Consider the following 16,121-nt stretch of genomic DNA (forward strand, 5'->3'; position numbering starts at 1 on the left):
TAAAATCGTAAGCAAGCAATAGCTAAACACCAGCACTAGAGAGCAAATAATCCAACATACAAAAAAACCAACAACACCCCATACATTTGGAGTCATATACTTCAATTGGCTTATATGCTACAATTACATTTGGCATGTTTGGGTAAGAACAGAAGGATGGTTAAGAGCAAGTAGCTGGCCATGTGACTGCATAGTGCATGAAGCAATGCCTGTAAAGAGAGGTAGAAAGTTGTCCACGTTTTGGGACAACAATCCCTTAAGTGGAATGCATCACGTGAAATTATTTTACTGATCTGCTTGTGGAAATCACAGTCCTAATGTTGCTAGGATGGGGGGGAAAGAGAGGAATTTTAAAATTATACATTTGGAAGCCTCATAGGAGCCACAGGGCAAGGCACTGTGAGTCCTCACTGCATTTACTGTCTTTCAGCAATACTGCCCCCATATCCACAAGCTCTTGCTCAGAATCATGAGGACCACTGAGCATTTGTTCACTCGAGCTGCTAAGCGTTTTCCCTTCCACTTCTAAACTTAATCTGTTTGTGCCTAGTCTACAGCCAAGGAAACCCAGCCAACTGCTTGGTCTTCAGCCTCTAGGGCATAGTCAGTATCTATGAGATTGAAGGAAAACTGGAGATCAGGAAGGTTTGCAGGTTCTGGCCTTTTCCATTGAACTGATGAGTTAAGAAGAAGAAGGAGGACAGATGCTTGGTGACTAACAGCTTTTCACACTGTGGTATTTATCTGGCAACCCGTATCCCTTCTTGTGCAAGGATTTTTCCTGGCCTAAAACCAACCACAAGTTGGACTCTGGACCAGCAGCTTTATATCCACAAACAGATTGGCTCATACAGTACATCTGTCACATTGCATCATCTGGTATTCCGGGAACTCTAGCTGGGGCTGATTTCATGTGTGCCTCTGCTCCCTTGCACCCAGATCACATAGGCAGTAGTTCAGAGGTCACTTGGGGCTTTTCTTTAGTGGAGATCTGATGGTGCCAGGATGCCTGGGTAGGACCTTTGCCTACTACCTCATGTATGGAATGTTAAAAGCATCAGCTTCCCATAAGGAGAAGAGCCATTAGGCCATAAGCCACAGGCTCATGAAATAATGCTGGCACATTCAGGACACACACACCAATCCAGAGAGAGAGAGCTCAGTGGGGAGATCTGGGCTCCCAACTGCCCCTCTAGCACTCCCTCTGTGCTGCTCTTCCTCCAGGCCAACAGGGAGCTTGGGGCCAAGACTTATTTCCCCACAAGACTGTTGTGGTGGGTTTGCTAGCACCAATCAGGATACAAATGGACAATGCTGTGGTGATAAAATGGTGCTACCTTCTGACTCCTGCATAATATATTTGCTTATTTTGCTGGAAAGCCATGCTATGGCACAGGGTGAAGTGGTGGTGGATTCATCCAGAGTTGGCCCAACTCCGCCAAAAATACTCAAATCTTAGGATTCTGTCATGAGTTTCCAAGTCCCTCCCCTGTTTCTTTGCCCTGAATAAATTCACAAGTCATCGGTCCCACTCTCGACTTTGCTTCTGCCGCCATAATGTTCCCTATTTGTCAACAGGATGCATAAGTGACCCTGTCTCACCAATGACCTTTGTATAATATATGCTGGCTGACAACCATGATTCACAGGGGGAGACCATTCAGGCAAATTGTTGCTGACTAAAACTGAAAGGCAAAGCTTCCTCCCCACCTCACCCTCCCGGCCTGGCCTGGCCCCACCTCACCCCAGACTCAGTGTCTGCAGGCCACTTACTTTTGCAAGACTTTCCATCGCTGCCTAGGCTGAATCCTGACCGGCACCGGCATGTCCGGGTCTTGTGGCTGTTTCCAAGGAGGCAGATGTCAGAGCAGCCACCTGGTTTGCCAAACTGGTCCTGTTCACAGGCATGACTCCTCACTGCAGCAACAAAGAAAAGTCCATACAGTTTATTAGCTACACAGCCTACATCTTTTATCTTCCACTGTGATTCTTAAAACCATCCGTGAGCATGCACTTGACATGCCCCAAGTGTGAACAGCAAGGTCATATTGGAGAAATGTCAAGTGTATAAAGGTCTGTATGTGTTTATATCTATCTATCTGTCTGTCTGTCTGTCTATCTATCTATCTATCTATCTATCTATCTATCTATCTATCTATCACCTACATTTACATCCAACCATTCTTCTACTGTAGAACCAAAGGCAATGTTGTGCATGTGGATCCCAGGGAGTCACCCATCCAAACAGGGACCAAACAAAGGCCTGTTTGTTTTGGCCCAGTTCTCTAATCTGTCAAGGTCGTTTTGAAGTGTGATCCTGTCCTCTGGGGTGTTAGCCACCCCTCCCAGTTTGGTGTCATCTGCAAATTTGATCAGGATGCCCTTGAGTCCATCATCCAAGTCTTTGATAAAGATGTTGAATAAGACCGGGCCCAAGACAGAACCCTGTGGCACCCCACTACTCACTCTTCTCCAGAGAAATTGGGATAATTTCTATTATTCTACCTATTCTTATAAAAGCTACTGTTCTGTCTAGAGGTGCTGCATCTACAGGTTAAGAAACGCAGACACTCCTTGGGAAATTCACTCAATTTTATTGCTTACTTAAAATCTTTATATACCACCTTCTATCAAACATTTCAGAGTAGTTTGCAAAAGAACAAATAAAACAACACCAGAGTACACTCAAAACAACCAGGAGAAAGAAGTGCAATTATGACATTAAAAGTAAAGGGACCCCTGACTGTTAGGTCCAGTCGCGGACGACTCTGGGGTTGCGGTGCTCATCTCACTTTACTGGCCAAGGGAGCCAGCGTACAGCTTCTGGGTCATGTGGCCAGCATGACTAAGCAGCTTCTGGCGAACCAGAGCAGCACACGGAAACGCCGTTTACCTTCCCGCCGGAGCGGTACCTATTTATCTACATGCACTTTGACATTCTTTCGAACTGCTAGGTTGGCAGGAGCTGGGACTGAGCAACAGGAGCTCACCCCGTCGCAGGGATTCGAACCGCCGACGTTCTGATCGGCAAGCCCTAGGCTCTGTGGTTTAGACCACAGCACCACTATCTATGCTAGTAAAAATGTTGTGAAAGTTTTTGCCTGGCATCTGAAAAACAGCAAAATTGGTGCCAGGCGTAACTCCCGAATAGGGGAAGGGGTGAAACAAAACAACAGCAACAAAGCTGGAGGTGGCATTTGGGAGAAGGGCATCAGTGGCTGATGGTGTTGTGTGGGCAGGGTAGCTCAACCACTTGGTTCTTAAGCTTTAAAAGAGCTTTGAGCAAAAGCACCAACGCTCTGAATTGGGATCAGACACAAAGAGGCAGCCACTGGAGTTCATTTAAGACTGGTGACATATGATCAAAGTTGAGAGGCATCAGTCTAATTTTTGACCACTGCATTTTGCACCAACTGAGGCTCCAGAACCATTTTCAGAGTCAGCAACTTTAAGCTAATAGTAATAGGTTTAACAAGAATTGTTAGGAAAGATGCTCCTTTCAACTTTTGAACTGTGCTTTCATGATCTGCAGCTTCTTTTAACTGAGCTGGCTCATTTTGGTGAGATGCATGATCATGGGACACACTTCCCTCCAGACTGTTGCACAAGATGCTGCCTAGTTCATTACGCAGATACTCAGAAAGAGGATCTGAGAATCAAACGTACATCCTGTTTTGGGCACTTCTGGCTGTCATCCCATGCAGCCTTGTACCCAGGTCAAAAGAAGCATGTGGGGAACCCGTATCATTGGTATGGTTACACAACAAACAACATCTGAAGGCCACAAGTTCTCAAATCTGGCCTTAAGAGGACCCTGAATGCCACAACCCCACCCATTTTAGTCCTGGCTTTATTAGTTAGGGCAGAGCTTTCCAAACTGTGTGTCACATGTTAGTGTGTTGGCTGCAGTATGTAGGTGTGTCGTGTAAACGCTCCCCATGCTCCTCCCGGAACTGGAAAGGGGTTAGCTTAACCTCTGGTTTGCTATTAAAACTGAATTACCGTGTCACAAAATGATGCATGTTTAAAAAGTGTGAAACCAACATGAAAAGTTTGGAAAGCTCTGAGTTAGGGAATACACTGAGTGGTAGCCATCCCAGATGATACAGAGACTTCCCTCCCTGAAATCTGCCAATTAGCTTAATGGTTCAGTGAATCCTAAGCAGCCAACCAAAGGCTCTAAGAGGATTTTCAACACGCAAACTGATTAAGTACAATGAATGGAAGGGCTTTGCGGGGAGAAGCGGAAGAGTGCAGGATGCTGATTGATGGGGAGGGGAGAGAATGAAGCACACCACTGAGCGCCAAAAAAAGTTTCAGCCACTGTTCAAGGATTTTCCTGGGAGCACTGTGACCTAGTCAAATATATCTGCTCTGGGGAAGAAGCAAGAACAGCCCTTGGAGGAAGCCATTAATATTTCAAGATGCCACATCTGCTTAATTCTTTCCTTTTCTGCAGGGCAGTAATCAATCAACCAGTCAATCATATGCTGCAGAGTCCTCTCTGGAAACCGCTTTTGAGATCTGTGTGTGTGTGTGTGTGTGTGTGTGTGTGTGTGAAAGAGCTGCTGGGAGATAACCAAATGTTCAAGAGGGCCCACTTGGGGCACAGCTAATGTTATCAGGTTTTAGCATAGACTGGGTGATTAGATTATAGGTCAGAAACAGCCAATACTCAAATGCTGGACAGACTAGAAGTAATTTCCAGTAAGTTAACCTGAATTAAAAGTGATACATGAGGCTCTTTGCAACCAGTGCACACACTTCTGAGAGAACTTGACAACCATCTGTAACAGGAGCTGGAGGAAGCTGAACTGGAGTGCTGCTGAAGCAGGAGGGGGGAGGGGGGAGCTAGAACACACACACATACCACCGAGGTTTCAGACAAGATGTGGTCAGCCTCCAGGAGCGCTTATATTGCTGTTCTGCACGCTAGCACAATGCACAAAATATCTTAATTCTTCACACACACGAAATGGCATGCTGGTCTGAACGGCCCTTCTCTGTTAAGCAAGGGCCCTCCAAATGTTGGTTTGTAAGAAGCTGAGGCCAAACCCAATTGTGATTAGTGTACCTGTATGACAAATGTATTTCTGAACACCTGTTTGTCACAGTAACACTTTTACATTATTAGGTGTATATAGGAGGTAACCGTTTTAAGCGCGTCCAATTGATGCACGATCGCTGACACACAGATCCTTTTGGACCCAGAAGAGGGCAGAACGGAGGGCGTAATGGGGGCAGGGCAGGGTGTTAATGGGGCAGAGCACGCTTATGCATGAGGGCTGGGACCGGAACCCTCCATGCGAAATGGTCGCTGCCTTAATATACAAATGCTGTGTGTAAGACTAAGAACATAAAAAGAACCCTGTTGGATCAGGCCAGTGGCCTCTCTAGTCCAGCTTCCTGTTCTCACAGTGGACAACCAGATGTCTGTGAGAAGTCCAAAAGCTGCTCCCATGATCCATTCAGAGGCTGGCACACTCAAAACCTTTCACCTCTAGTTTCGGGAAGCATGGGTTTGTCACAGATCTGAACACTGTAGTACAAAGGAAACCACTGCCTGATATCATAAGCAGGCAGCATGTTGTATTCCCTCCAGATGTCCTCCCCACCTTCTCCCCTAGTTTTGATTGACCTGTACTAGAGAGAGGCACTCTGGGCATCTTAACAACAATAGCAGGCAAGCAGCCGCTGGACAAAGCACAAGAAGAGGGTCTGCCATTTTTTGCACTGGGCAGCGCTGAGCTGGGTCATGAAGAAGCACTAACAAGAGTTAAGTCTATAAACACAGTAGATAAATAAAGAAGCATTTGCTTTCAGGTGTTCAAAGGATTTCATGTGAATTGAGTTAGATCCAGACTAAGTTGGCTGAATTTAGGTCCCATAGAAACAATGGCACAAGTTAGTCCTCATGACTTAAGTCCAACCAATTAAGTTCAAACAGCTTAGGTCAGTATTCAACTAACCCATCACTAATTATGCCAGTTCACTGTCTGTCAGATTGTCAATATACTTTCTGTAAATAATATTCCCCCCCCCAAAGGAAACAAAATCAGCTGGAACTGAGCCCTAATTTTTTTAATTGTTGTTTTAATTTGCTGGAAGCTGCCCAGAGTGGCTGGGACAACCCAGTCAGATGAGTTGGTTGGTTGGTTGGTTGGTTGGTTGGTTGGTTGGATAGATGGATAGATAGATGATAGATGATAGATAGATAGATAGATAGATAGATAGATAGATAGATAGATGATAGATGATAGATGATAGATGATAGATGATAGATGATAGATGATAGATGATAGATGATAGATGATAGATAGATGGATGATAGGTAGGTAGGTGATAGATAGTTATTGTCACCATCATCATCCCATCAGGGGGAGGGTTTCTCCTTGCACAACAGGACTCCCTCCCCATCTCCATCCACTGCATGCACCCTGCACCCTCCCCAAATCTGCTCTGTAGAGTTGAGTCACAAGAATAGATTTAGAGGGCACACAGGGAGAGAACACTCTGTTGCACAAGCAGAAAGCCTTGTGGTGACTTAGCACTATGTAGATTCCCCGCTCAGTCTAGATCCAGACCATTATTTTGTTGTGATTCTTAAAACATTCTTGCAAGCTAGGTGAACATTATTATCCCCAAAGTGCAGATGGGGTGACTGAAGCTGATGCAGGATGACTGAGCTAAAGCCACCTGGGGAGTGCATGGCAGAGGTGACATTCTAACATGAGGTTCTATATTGTAAAGTTCCTTCTCTTTGCCACTACACGACAGCAGCTCACTGAAAGGGTGACTGCTTGGGAGGAATTCAAACAAAACTTTGGGTGCAAAGATATATGAGAGCAGGTGCCGTGAACAAACAGGCAGTTAGAAGGGCAAAAGGGAGCTAGGCCAGCAGTTGTATAGAGAAGAATGAGTGTGAGGGACATGTGCAAGACCCAGAAAGGGGGACTTTGAAAAGCAGCTATGAGGCCAGGCAGAAAGGTGGGCATTTACATGCTTGGGCTCTTGGTAAGCAGAGCATCCTATGCATTTTTGGTGAGCAGTAACACTTCTCATTAGATCTGCTAGGGTGAAGGAGGTGCTTAATCCTCCTTGGGTGAAGTTGCTGCTAAACCTTTTAAGACCTACAACATGTGTTCCTGCTGCCGCTGACAGGAAACAACAGCTAAGCTGAACTAACATCCATTTAAATCCAAAGGGAAATAATGCAAAATGACCCTTTAATATAGCAACTAATTAGCATTCTTGAAGCACCTGGTGGGAGGCAGCAGGAACAATACCAGCCACTGCCAACCTTCTTGTGAAACCAGAACATGAAGAGATGTGTGTACAATTCATAAAAGTCTATGGCTGTTGAGTGGAAGGGCAAGGGCTTACCCCCATGACTCATTGCTCAGATCAGAGCTATAAATACCAGAGGTGTGGTTGTTTTGATTGTAATTGTTTTAATTGTGCCTGAAGCAATGTGAAGCAAACCACGCATCTTGGTTTAGCATTATGTGCAAACCAGTACATGTGGTTTGTTTCTCCCAAGCAAACCATTACTGATAAGCTAGGAACAAACCTTAGCTTTCACTCATGGTTTGATTAGATAAGGTTGCCATACATCCGGGAAAACCCAGACATGTCCGGGGGGGGGGGGGCTAACATACCAACTGGGCGGATGTTTACATTTTAAAAGAAATGTCCGGGGGGGGGGGGGCTTGGGCAGGTCGGGCTGCTCTGCATGCCGTGGCTGCTGCCAGCCTGAGCCAGGGAAAGAGGTGCGAGGGTGCCGCAGCGGCAGCGCTACATGCCTCTTTCCCCAGCTCAGGCTGTCCTCTTTTCTTCTCTTCCAAGATATGGCAACCCTAGATTAGAGCAAAACAAATGATGATTACTGGTTCACATGCAAAACTAAGCCAAATCACACAGTTTGTTTCTCACTATTGTATGCAGCGCAAAGCAAAGTGGGAGTGACTAAGCAGCATGCACTAGCCCCACTGCTTGTTCACAGGAAACCATAAACCTTGGTTTACTGTGATGTGCAAACCAGCCCGTTGTTATAGCAAAAATAATGTAGACTCTTGCTGGTACCTTAAAAGAGAAACATATTTACAATGCAAATACTGTATATTCATGTCTATTTAGAAGCAAGTTCCATTATTTCCAGTGGGGCTTACTCCCTAGTATATGTGTTCAGAACTGCCCTTTATTGTGGCATAAGTCTTCATGAGCTAAAGTCCACTTCATCAGATGCTGATGTAAGTAAATATGGGCATGTGCATGAAATGCTAAAGGACAGCAATGTGCCACCTTTCTAAGCAGAAACCAAATAAATAGTCAGAATAAATAGTCAGTTTCGGTCAGAATTTCCCACTTCCAACAATAAAATTTCTACTGGCAATAAAAACATTTTAGCAAGAAAGATAGCCTTAACACCTCTCTCCCTTGTCCTGTTTTAGGGCTCAAGCACTAATCAGTCTGGAATGCTCTATCATCCTGTTTTCTCCGGGTATAATGCACACAAGGTGGGCAGATCATTGAACAGACTGAGCTGCAGCAAGCCTCAGACTTGTGTGTTCCCCTCTCCTCCTCCAGCACTTAACAGAATCCACCCATGGCATAGCTAACATAATTAAAAATGTAGCAGCTTTACTTGTTATCCTGAAGCCATTCCTGAAAAGCAAAAACCCCTAACTTTTGGAGGTCAGACCAATTAGTGCTTTTCTTTAACGTATCAGCAGGATATTTTTACTCTTGCTTGAGACAATTGGCAATCAAACAAACAGTGAGGAAGATCCTCTTTCTGCATCTGGCAGTGACAAAGCTAAGAACTGTATGGAATCTTAAACAACCTACCCTCTAATACCACAGATGGCATTAGATGAAATCTAGCAAGTGTTAAGCTCTATTCTCAAATTAAACCAATCAGTTCTATATAGATAATCTTCCAAACCTGGTTTATAATTGAGCAGATTACGCCACTGGACAACCTTTCCCATCCTGAGAGAGGGAAAGTATGTGTGAATACATCACCTTCTAAATGATCATTAAGTAGCTGCCTGCAGATAAGGCAGTATTGCAGAATGGCACACTGTTCTGAACCTGTTGCTAAAAACAACCTCATGGACGTTTGTTGCTCATACATGAAAATAATGAGAAAGCAGGGTGGCAAGACATTCCTTTGTTGCCATTCAGTAGAGTCCTGATAAAAATGAACCACCTATACAACCGACCATGGCAGGAGGGTGGGCAGTTCAATCAATCTGATGATATATGACAAAGGCAGAGAGACTAGTCAGACCAATGCTATGTGGATAATTAAAAAACTGGCCTCAAGAATGGGCTGACCAGATATGGATGATAAAATAGGATGCAGGAAGGATGGCTGGACCACTCTCTGTGATGCTAAGTGAGCAGGACATGGAATGCAAGAATAAACTGATTACTCAATCTGATGCCATACTGATGGTAGTTGTGACAGAAGAATAGATACAGAAGCAATGAATGGGATGCAGAGAGTGGACTAAGTCCTCTGGTTAGAATGTAGTGCAGATATTTCTAGATAGAGTCTTTTGACATTGTGAATGACTTTTAATTATGCACATAGCACTGATGAGGTGTGTGTGTATGTGTGTGTTTGTGTTATTTTGGCACCATTCCCAAAGAGAATTACCTTATTTCACAATGAACACAGACCTCCACCACCAAACATCAAGGTGATACAACAAAGCAAACCAACAACAGTTTTGCTGGGCACTTCAACTGGTCCTCAGCCCCAGGACATCCCACTTCTTTCCCTCCAAACGCTACCCCAAACCCACTCCCCGTATACCTGTGGGCTGACGTCGCTGGTGGTAGACATGAAGAGCTCCACCCTTATCCACCCGGGTCACCACTTGGAAGTCACTACTGTTGAATCGATTAACACGGATGACGCTGGTTTTCTGCTGAGCATTGGCGTTGTCTGAGTTGGTGGCATACAGGTAGTTTTCAAAGACGGTCAGGCCATAGAGATGCTCTATCTGGAGGGCACAAATGTGATTTTTGTGTGTGTGGATCACTTTGCTTTTTATTTTGCAGCTTGCACATCTGAAGGCCTTCCCCTTCTGGTCTCCTTCTTCGCTGTACCTGCTCTCAAATTATGGCACACTATGGCTCTGAATTTATGCCTGCCTTCCCCCAAGCTGGTGCTGCGCAGAGGTTGCTCAACTATTTATATATTTATTATTTAGTTCATACAATTTAAACGCTGCTTGATTGTTTAAAAAAACACACAAAGCAGTTTACAAAAGGGTAAAACAATAACATGGGGGGGGGGAATCACAACCATAAAAAAGTTAAAATACTAAAACAGATTCAAATTACCTCAACTTTCTAAGCACCTGGATCGGCTTGTCTAAACAAGAATGTTCTTAGCAGGTGCTGAGAGGGTGCAATGAAGGCGCCTGCTTGATCTCAATAGGCAGGGAGTTCCAACTCCCATCATCCCTGATCATTAGCCATGCTCGCTGAGGCTGAAGGGAATTGCAGTTCAGAACATATAGAGGGCACCAGGTTGGAGGAAGGCTGCTCTGTGCTTTCAGTTGGCAGAGCATGTCCAATGGCCTCCAGATCTCTTAGAACTGACTCATCCACATTGCTTACAATCCTGACATCACTTTGTTTCTATGCAGCAAATGTCACTGTGCTGAACATCAGTGCTGTCATCTTGTTTAAGGAACTCAGAACTTCCAGCTCACAACCTAGGCCTTTTAATATCGCTTTAATTTTAAAAAAGTTTGCTTAAGCCTGCAGTTAGATTGCTACATTTAGGTATCTCTCAACGTAAGCTGAAGGATAAGTTAGAAGCACAGCCGTTAGTGATATTGATATTCACAAAGACAGCAGTGCACCAGAAGGAACCAGAGATGGGCTTAACCATCCCATCGTTCCAAGGGACTCCATAATGCCTGCTGCAGGATCTCCAGAGGAGAACTCACCAGGATGCCCTGAATGATAGTGTGCCGGTTCTTTCCTTCATAATCCACCACTTCGATGTAGTCAAGATAGGCATCTGCCCAATAAACCAGCCGGTTGACCAAGTCCAAGGTGATACCATGGGGGAAGACAATCTTGGTGTCAACCAGTTTTGTGCGGTTCTGCCCATCCATGTCACAGCGCTCCACCTTCGGTATCTGTCCATAGTCGGTGAAGAAAACCTTCCTGCAAGAAAGCAGAGAAGCAGGTGAGGAGTACTTCAAGCAGAAATTTTTTTCAATTCAATCTGCATGTTTTAATTAAACAAACTCATAGGTTAAGGCTACTTGTAAGGCCTACTGAATGCATTGAAACCAGTCAAATAATAATAATAATAATAATAATAATAATAATAATAATAATAATAATACTTTTCATTAATCATGTATGGGAATAAGTCTTATTGAACTGAGCTGAACTTCCTTTTGGTTAAACATGGACTGCATCAGGCTGTAAATGAAATCCAGCTTCAAAGCTGTTATTTCCATTAATGGACCAAAATCTACCAGGACAGTAACCACCAGAGCACAAGTTCATTAGCTGAGAAGTTCCAGATCCAACATTCCTCTTTTAATTAATGTCTTTAAGCAATGTACTACATTAAAAAACAAAATGAGCCTGCCTCATTTCTGGAGTGAGACTTCAATGAAGTCTATAGGGAGCAGTCCAGTCACAGAGTGGACTTGAAACTCTGAAAAGGGGATGATGGTAATGAGTCTCCAATCCCATCCAATCAAGGGAAGATTATGAAACAGATTGACAGCAATCCTAAACCCTCCCATCACAATGATGGTGGAAGGGTGGGGGTACATGTGGGATGCATGTAGTCTCCCCACCAGTGTCCTTCAAGAGAAGCGTGGGTGGGTGGCATGCCATCACAGAGGCCCAAGCTTTATTCTAGTGAGGAGCCCTGAAAATGGAGTGTACCCAGATAGTACACTAGTGGATTTACATCTACTGGATCCAAAGCTTTGTGAATACCCAAGGGTCCAATCTTTGGGCTTGTCAGCTAAGTCAATATGGAGCTGGTGCAGCAAAAAGAAAAGAAAAAAGAGGGGAATACATCCCTCCTTCCCCTTGGACAGAGAGAGCAGAAGACCTTTGGATTCAGCAGTGGATGCACAGCTCTACCCCACCAAGATTTGGATTGTTCCAAAGATCTCCTTTGTTAAAAAAAACATGAAGCTGGGAACCTATTTTGTCATGCTTAACACACAAGTGACTTTAAAATGCATAAGAAGTGAAATATATCGGTTTTTTCAACTATTCCTGCACTCCTATGGTTTTAAAAGTTGTCTGGCTCTGTCTGTGTATGTTTGGCTTGTATGGAAATTCCACTGAGTCCAATGAGGCTTCTCCTCAAGTGCATGGGATGTACGCTGAAGACGTCACTGCAAAACACCCTTGCTTCTGAACAGTTTGGCCTTTGGGGGTTGGATGAGAGGACTGAGGTAGCAGGGTACTAGGGACTGCTAGCTCATTCAGCTCCTATCAGGTCTACCTGCCAATCTTCACAACTGAATGTTGAAAATAAAAATGGTATAGCTAGCTGCCAGGAAAAGTTAAAATGAAGTACTGTACAGCTTTTGGTGTCGTGCTTTTGCCTGAGAAAAATGCGCAGAAGCAGGGAGGAGATCCTCTTAAGCCTCACCACTAGTAACCCACTAGTGCAAAAACTATTGTTAGAGCAACATAACGTACACATTTCTTTTATTTTTATTTTTTGAAAACCCTAACACGGGGGTGGGGGTAGGGGTGTTATATCATGTTACCTAACAGAAAACCAAAGTAAACACTAGGTGGCAGACTAAGGTATGCTTTGGCCACAGAACACCCATTTCTAAATACCGTTATCTATCATCCACACTGGAAAGAAACACATCAAGTGCAGAAGGAGGCTTCTTGAGTATTCAGGAGAGCAGCCAACCTGATACAAAATGGTGCAAAATACATACTTATACACACATTCCTGTTTCTTTGCTTCAGTGCTAAAGGAAATTTATTTGGGTTTAGGACAAGGATATCAGAAGGCCAGATTGACCGTATCCATCTACCACAAGGCCCTCAAGGGCACTCGGATTACTAGACCTCAAGCTTGACACAAAGGAGGCATCAGTATGTGGAATCATTCTTACACAGTATCTGAGTGCCCTCTGGTGCCCTCATCTTCAAATGGTGAAGATCTCATCCCCATTGTACATAGATCTTGAGTTAAAAATTAAATACTTGAAAGTAAGCCCAATGGAGAATCAATGAGACTTACTTCTAAGTAAGTGTGCTTAAGATTTAGCTACCTACCAAGCTCCCTAAAGAAAACACTTACGGAAACAGGGCCTAGCAATATATTACCTGTAGACATTATCCACCCCATCCCCTCCGGCTTTTCTGCAAATCAATGTGCTAAGGGGGTAATCTGGATAGGAGAAGAGGCAGGGTGTCACTGTTTTAATGCTTCCCCCACCCAATTCATGTAAACCCACTCTGGACCAGAACAAAGGGGGTTTGGACTGCACTCTAAGGCCTCATCAGCACAGCATAAACTCTTTGCTTTCACTTGAAGTGCAATACAATGAACTGAATGCCTGAAACTTCTCCTCAAAGTACTCCCCCATCCAGCTTCTAAATGTGCACCTGATGGAACAGGAGGGTGACAAACTGAAACTGCAGAGTTTTGAGAAACTAAAAGATAAAGTGCGAGACTGGCTTCATTATTATCAAATAAGGGAGGTTTATAACTTGGACAAAAAAATTGGCTTCCAGGTGGAAAAATCAAAATTGGAAACAGAACTGTTAGATCCCAGAACTAAGACATTATCAAGAATGTATAACTTGCTGTTGAAATGGAATACTCAGGATGAAACGGTTAAATCTGCAATGATTAAATGGGCACAAGATGTTGGACATAACATAATGTTTGCTGACTGGGAACAGTTGTGGACCACAGGTATGAAATTCACGGCATGTAATGCCTTAAGAGAGAATATTATGAAAATGATATATAGGTGATACATGACCCCAGTCAAGCTTGCAAAAATATATCATTTGCCCGATAATAAGTGTTGGAAGTGTAAAGAAAATGAAGGTACATTCTTTCACCTTTGGTGGACGTGCCCAAAGATTAAGGCTTTCTGGGAAATGATCTATAATGAAATGAAAAAGGTATTTAAATATACCTTCCTGAAGAAACCAGAGGCCTTTCTCCTGGGCATGGTCGGCCAATTGGTGCCAAAGAAGGACAGAACTTTCTTTATGTATGCAACAACAGCAGCAAGAATACTTATCGCAAAGTATTGGAAGACACAAGATCTACCCACCTTGGAAGAATGGCAGATGAAAGTGATAGACTATATGGAATTGGCGGAAATGACTGGCAGAATCCGAGACCAGGGAGAAGAGTTGGTGGAAGAAGATTGGAAGAAATTTAAAGACTATTTGCAGAAACATTGTAAAATTAATGAATGTTAAAATGATGTAGGATTGAAATGAGATGGCTTTAGTAATAAAGTTAAAAGAATATCTAAAAAAGGATTGATAATTAGATGGAAATATAAAGTAATAATATGTTAAGATATATAATTAAGATACAAACAAATTGGGTAAGGATTTGCTGAATTAACTATGTGAATTGGAATACAAAAAAGGGAGGTGTGAGGAAGTCAGGAAACAAGTAATTGAAATATAAGATGTGAAAAGATTGATTTGTTTTTTAATTCTGTTTTTTTCTTTCTTATTTTTCATGTATTTTGTATTTTTCTTGGTATTTTTGTATTTTTTTTCTCTTTTTCTTTTTCTTTTTCTATTCTGTAATTCTTTATTGTCTGTAAAATTTCAATAAATATCTTTTTTTAAAAAAATTAAATAAATGTGCACCTGAAACTACCCAGGAGGAGGGAAAGCAGCTGTGGCTGGTTGGGTTTCAAGGGAGCCTAACCAAGCAGGCAGGCAGTGGATAGATTAACACACCCTCACCACCATCTCATGCCTCCCCTACAAAATGCCCCCTCTCACTGCTTCTGGGATGCCAGGAAACTTTCTTTCTTACATATGCATTGTACAGTATACAGTTACCAACTTCCCTTCCCAATGGGTCTTGAACTCTGCAGTTCAAGCCATACCATCATCTTGAATTCCATTACTCTTATGACTGCTGCTGAATAGAAGCAGCATTTAGCATCTCTTTAATGCCAGTCTTGCAGCAAGTACCATACAGCACATAAATGTGGTCCCATTTCTGTGCAGGGCTTACCACAGGCTTCCTCAAACTCAGCCCTCCAGATGTTTTTGGCCTACAACTCCCATGATCCCTAGCTAGAAGGACCAGTGGTCAGGGATGATGGGAACTGTAGTCTCAACACATCTGGAGGGCCGAGTTTGAGGAAGCCTGGCTTACAACAACCTACTTTAGGCAAACCAGGGATAAACAAGGCCAGAGGATGATGAGTCACAATCAGGTGTCAATGAAATGCTAGTAAGGTGTGCCAGTGGTGCTGAGGACAAGTTTGGTAAGAGAACTGAGCCTTAAGTGCAAACGTGAAGGAGGTGGTGAGGGAAGGGGAAGGCTACATAGAGCAACATGGCAGAAAGCAGAAACATGTGCCTGGAAGGAGACAACGGGTAACAAATACTCCTTCCTTGATTCTGAGATGATATAAGCTACCAAGACCTGACTGAACTGGAGCACTTTGCCTTGTCCATATGCCGTTGCAAGACCCCAGCACAGAGGAAATGCATGCCCTGGATCTGCTCAAGGTCAACCCTATGCATGCTTGTATGAACTGAGCACAACCTTGACAAGATGATTCTACCCTTTCTTACAAAGTCAGTGATGAAATATAAACATCTGTGCAACCAAATATGCATAGACGCAATACTGAGCTACAATGTCATGAACTTCCTTTTATGTTTTCCCACAGCATTTTCAGTTTGTTCCAGCAATGCCCTGACACAAAGATGACCATCATCTTTCCCCTCTTTTCCAGTAAGATTTCACTAAAGGCAACTAACTGGCTGACCTTCAAGATGCCTAGCAAGCACTCCATGCCAAGGACAACTGAAGTGTGATCCTTGGACCCTTGACCACAGAGAGGGCCCATAAATTTAACAGCGTCTGGTCA

The 16,121-nt window shown here is 43.6% G+C and overlaps 1 protein-coding gene across 12 annotated transcripts in view; it reads right to left on the bottom strand.

Moving 5' to 3' along the window:
- The window catches only part of LRP1 (LDL receptor related protein 1), a 312,513-nt gene that overhangs the window by 128,328 nt on the left and 168,064 nt on the right, over nucleotides 1-16,121 (bottom strand). For all 12 annotated transcript variants that reach the window (XM_083599706.1, XM_083599705.1, XM_083599704.1 and 9 more), the window contains 3 exons: nucleotides 10,971-11,193; nucleotides 9,824-10,013; nucleotides 1,774-1,917 (listed from right to left, as the gene is read on the bottom strand). In XM_083599706.1, coding sequence (XP_083455832.1) covers nucleotides 1,774-1,917; nucleotides 9,824-10,013; nucleotides 10,971-11,193 — 557 coding nt within the window. The remainder of the gene's footprint in view (nucleotides 1-1,773; nucleotides 1,918-9,823; nucleotides 10,014-10,970; nucleotides 11,194-16,121) is intronic.

The sequence above is a fragment of the Podarcis filfolensis genome, assembly GCF_964270895.1.
Source record: "Podarcis filfolensis genome assembly, chromosome: 2".
Lineage (NCBI taxonomy): Eukaryota > Metazoa > Chordata > Lepidosauria > Squamata > Lacertidae > Podarcis > Podarcis filfolensis.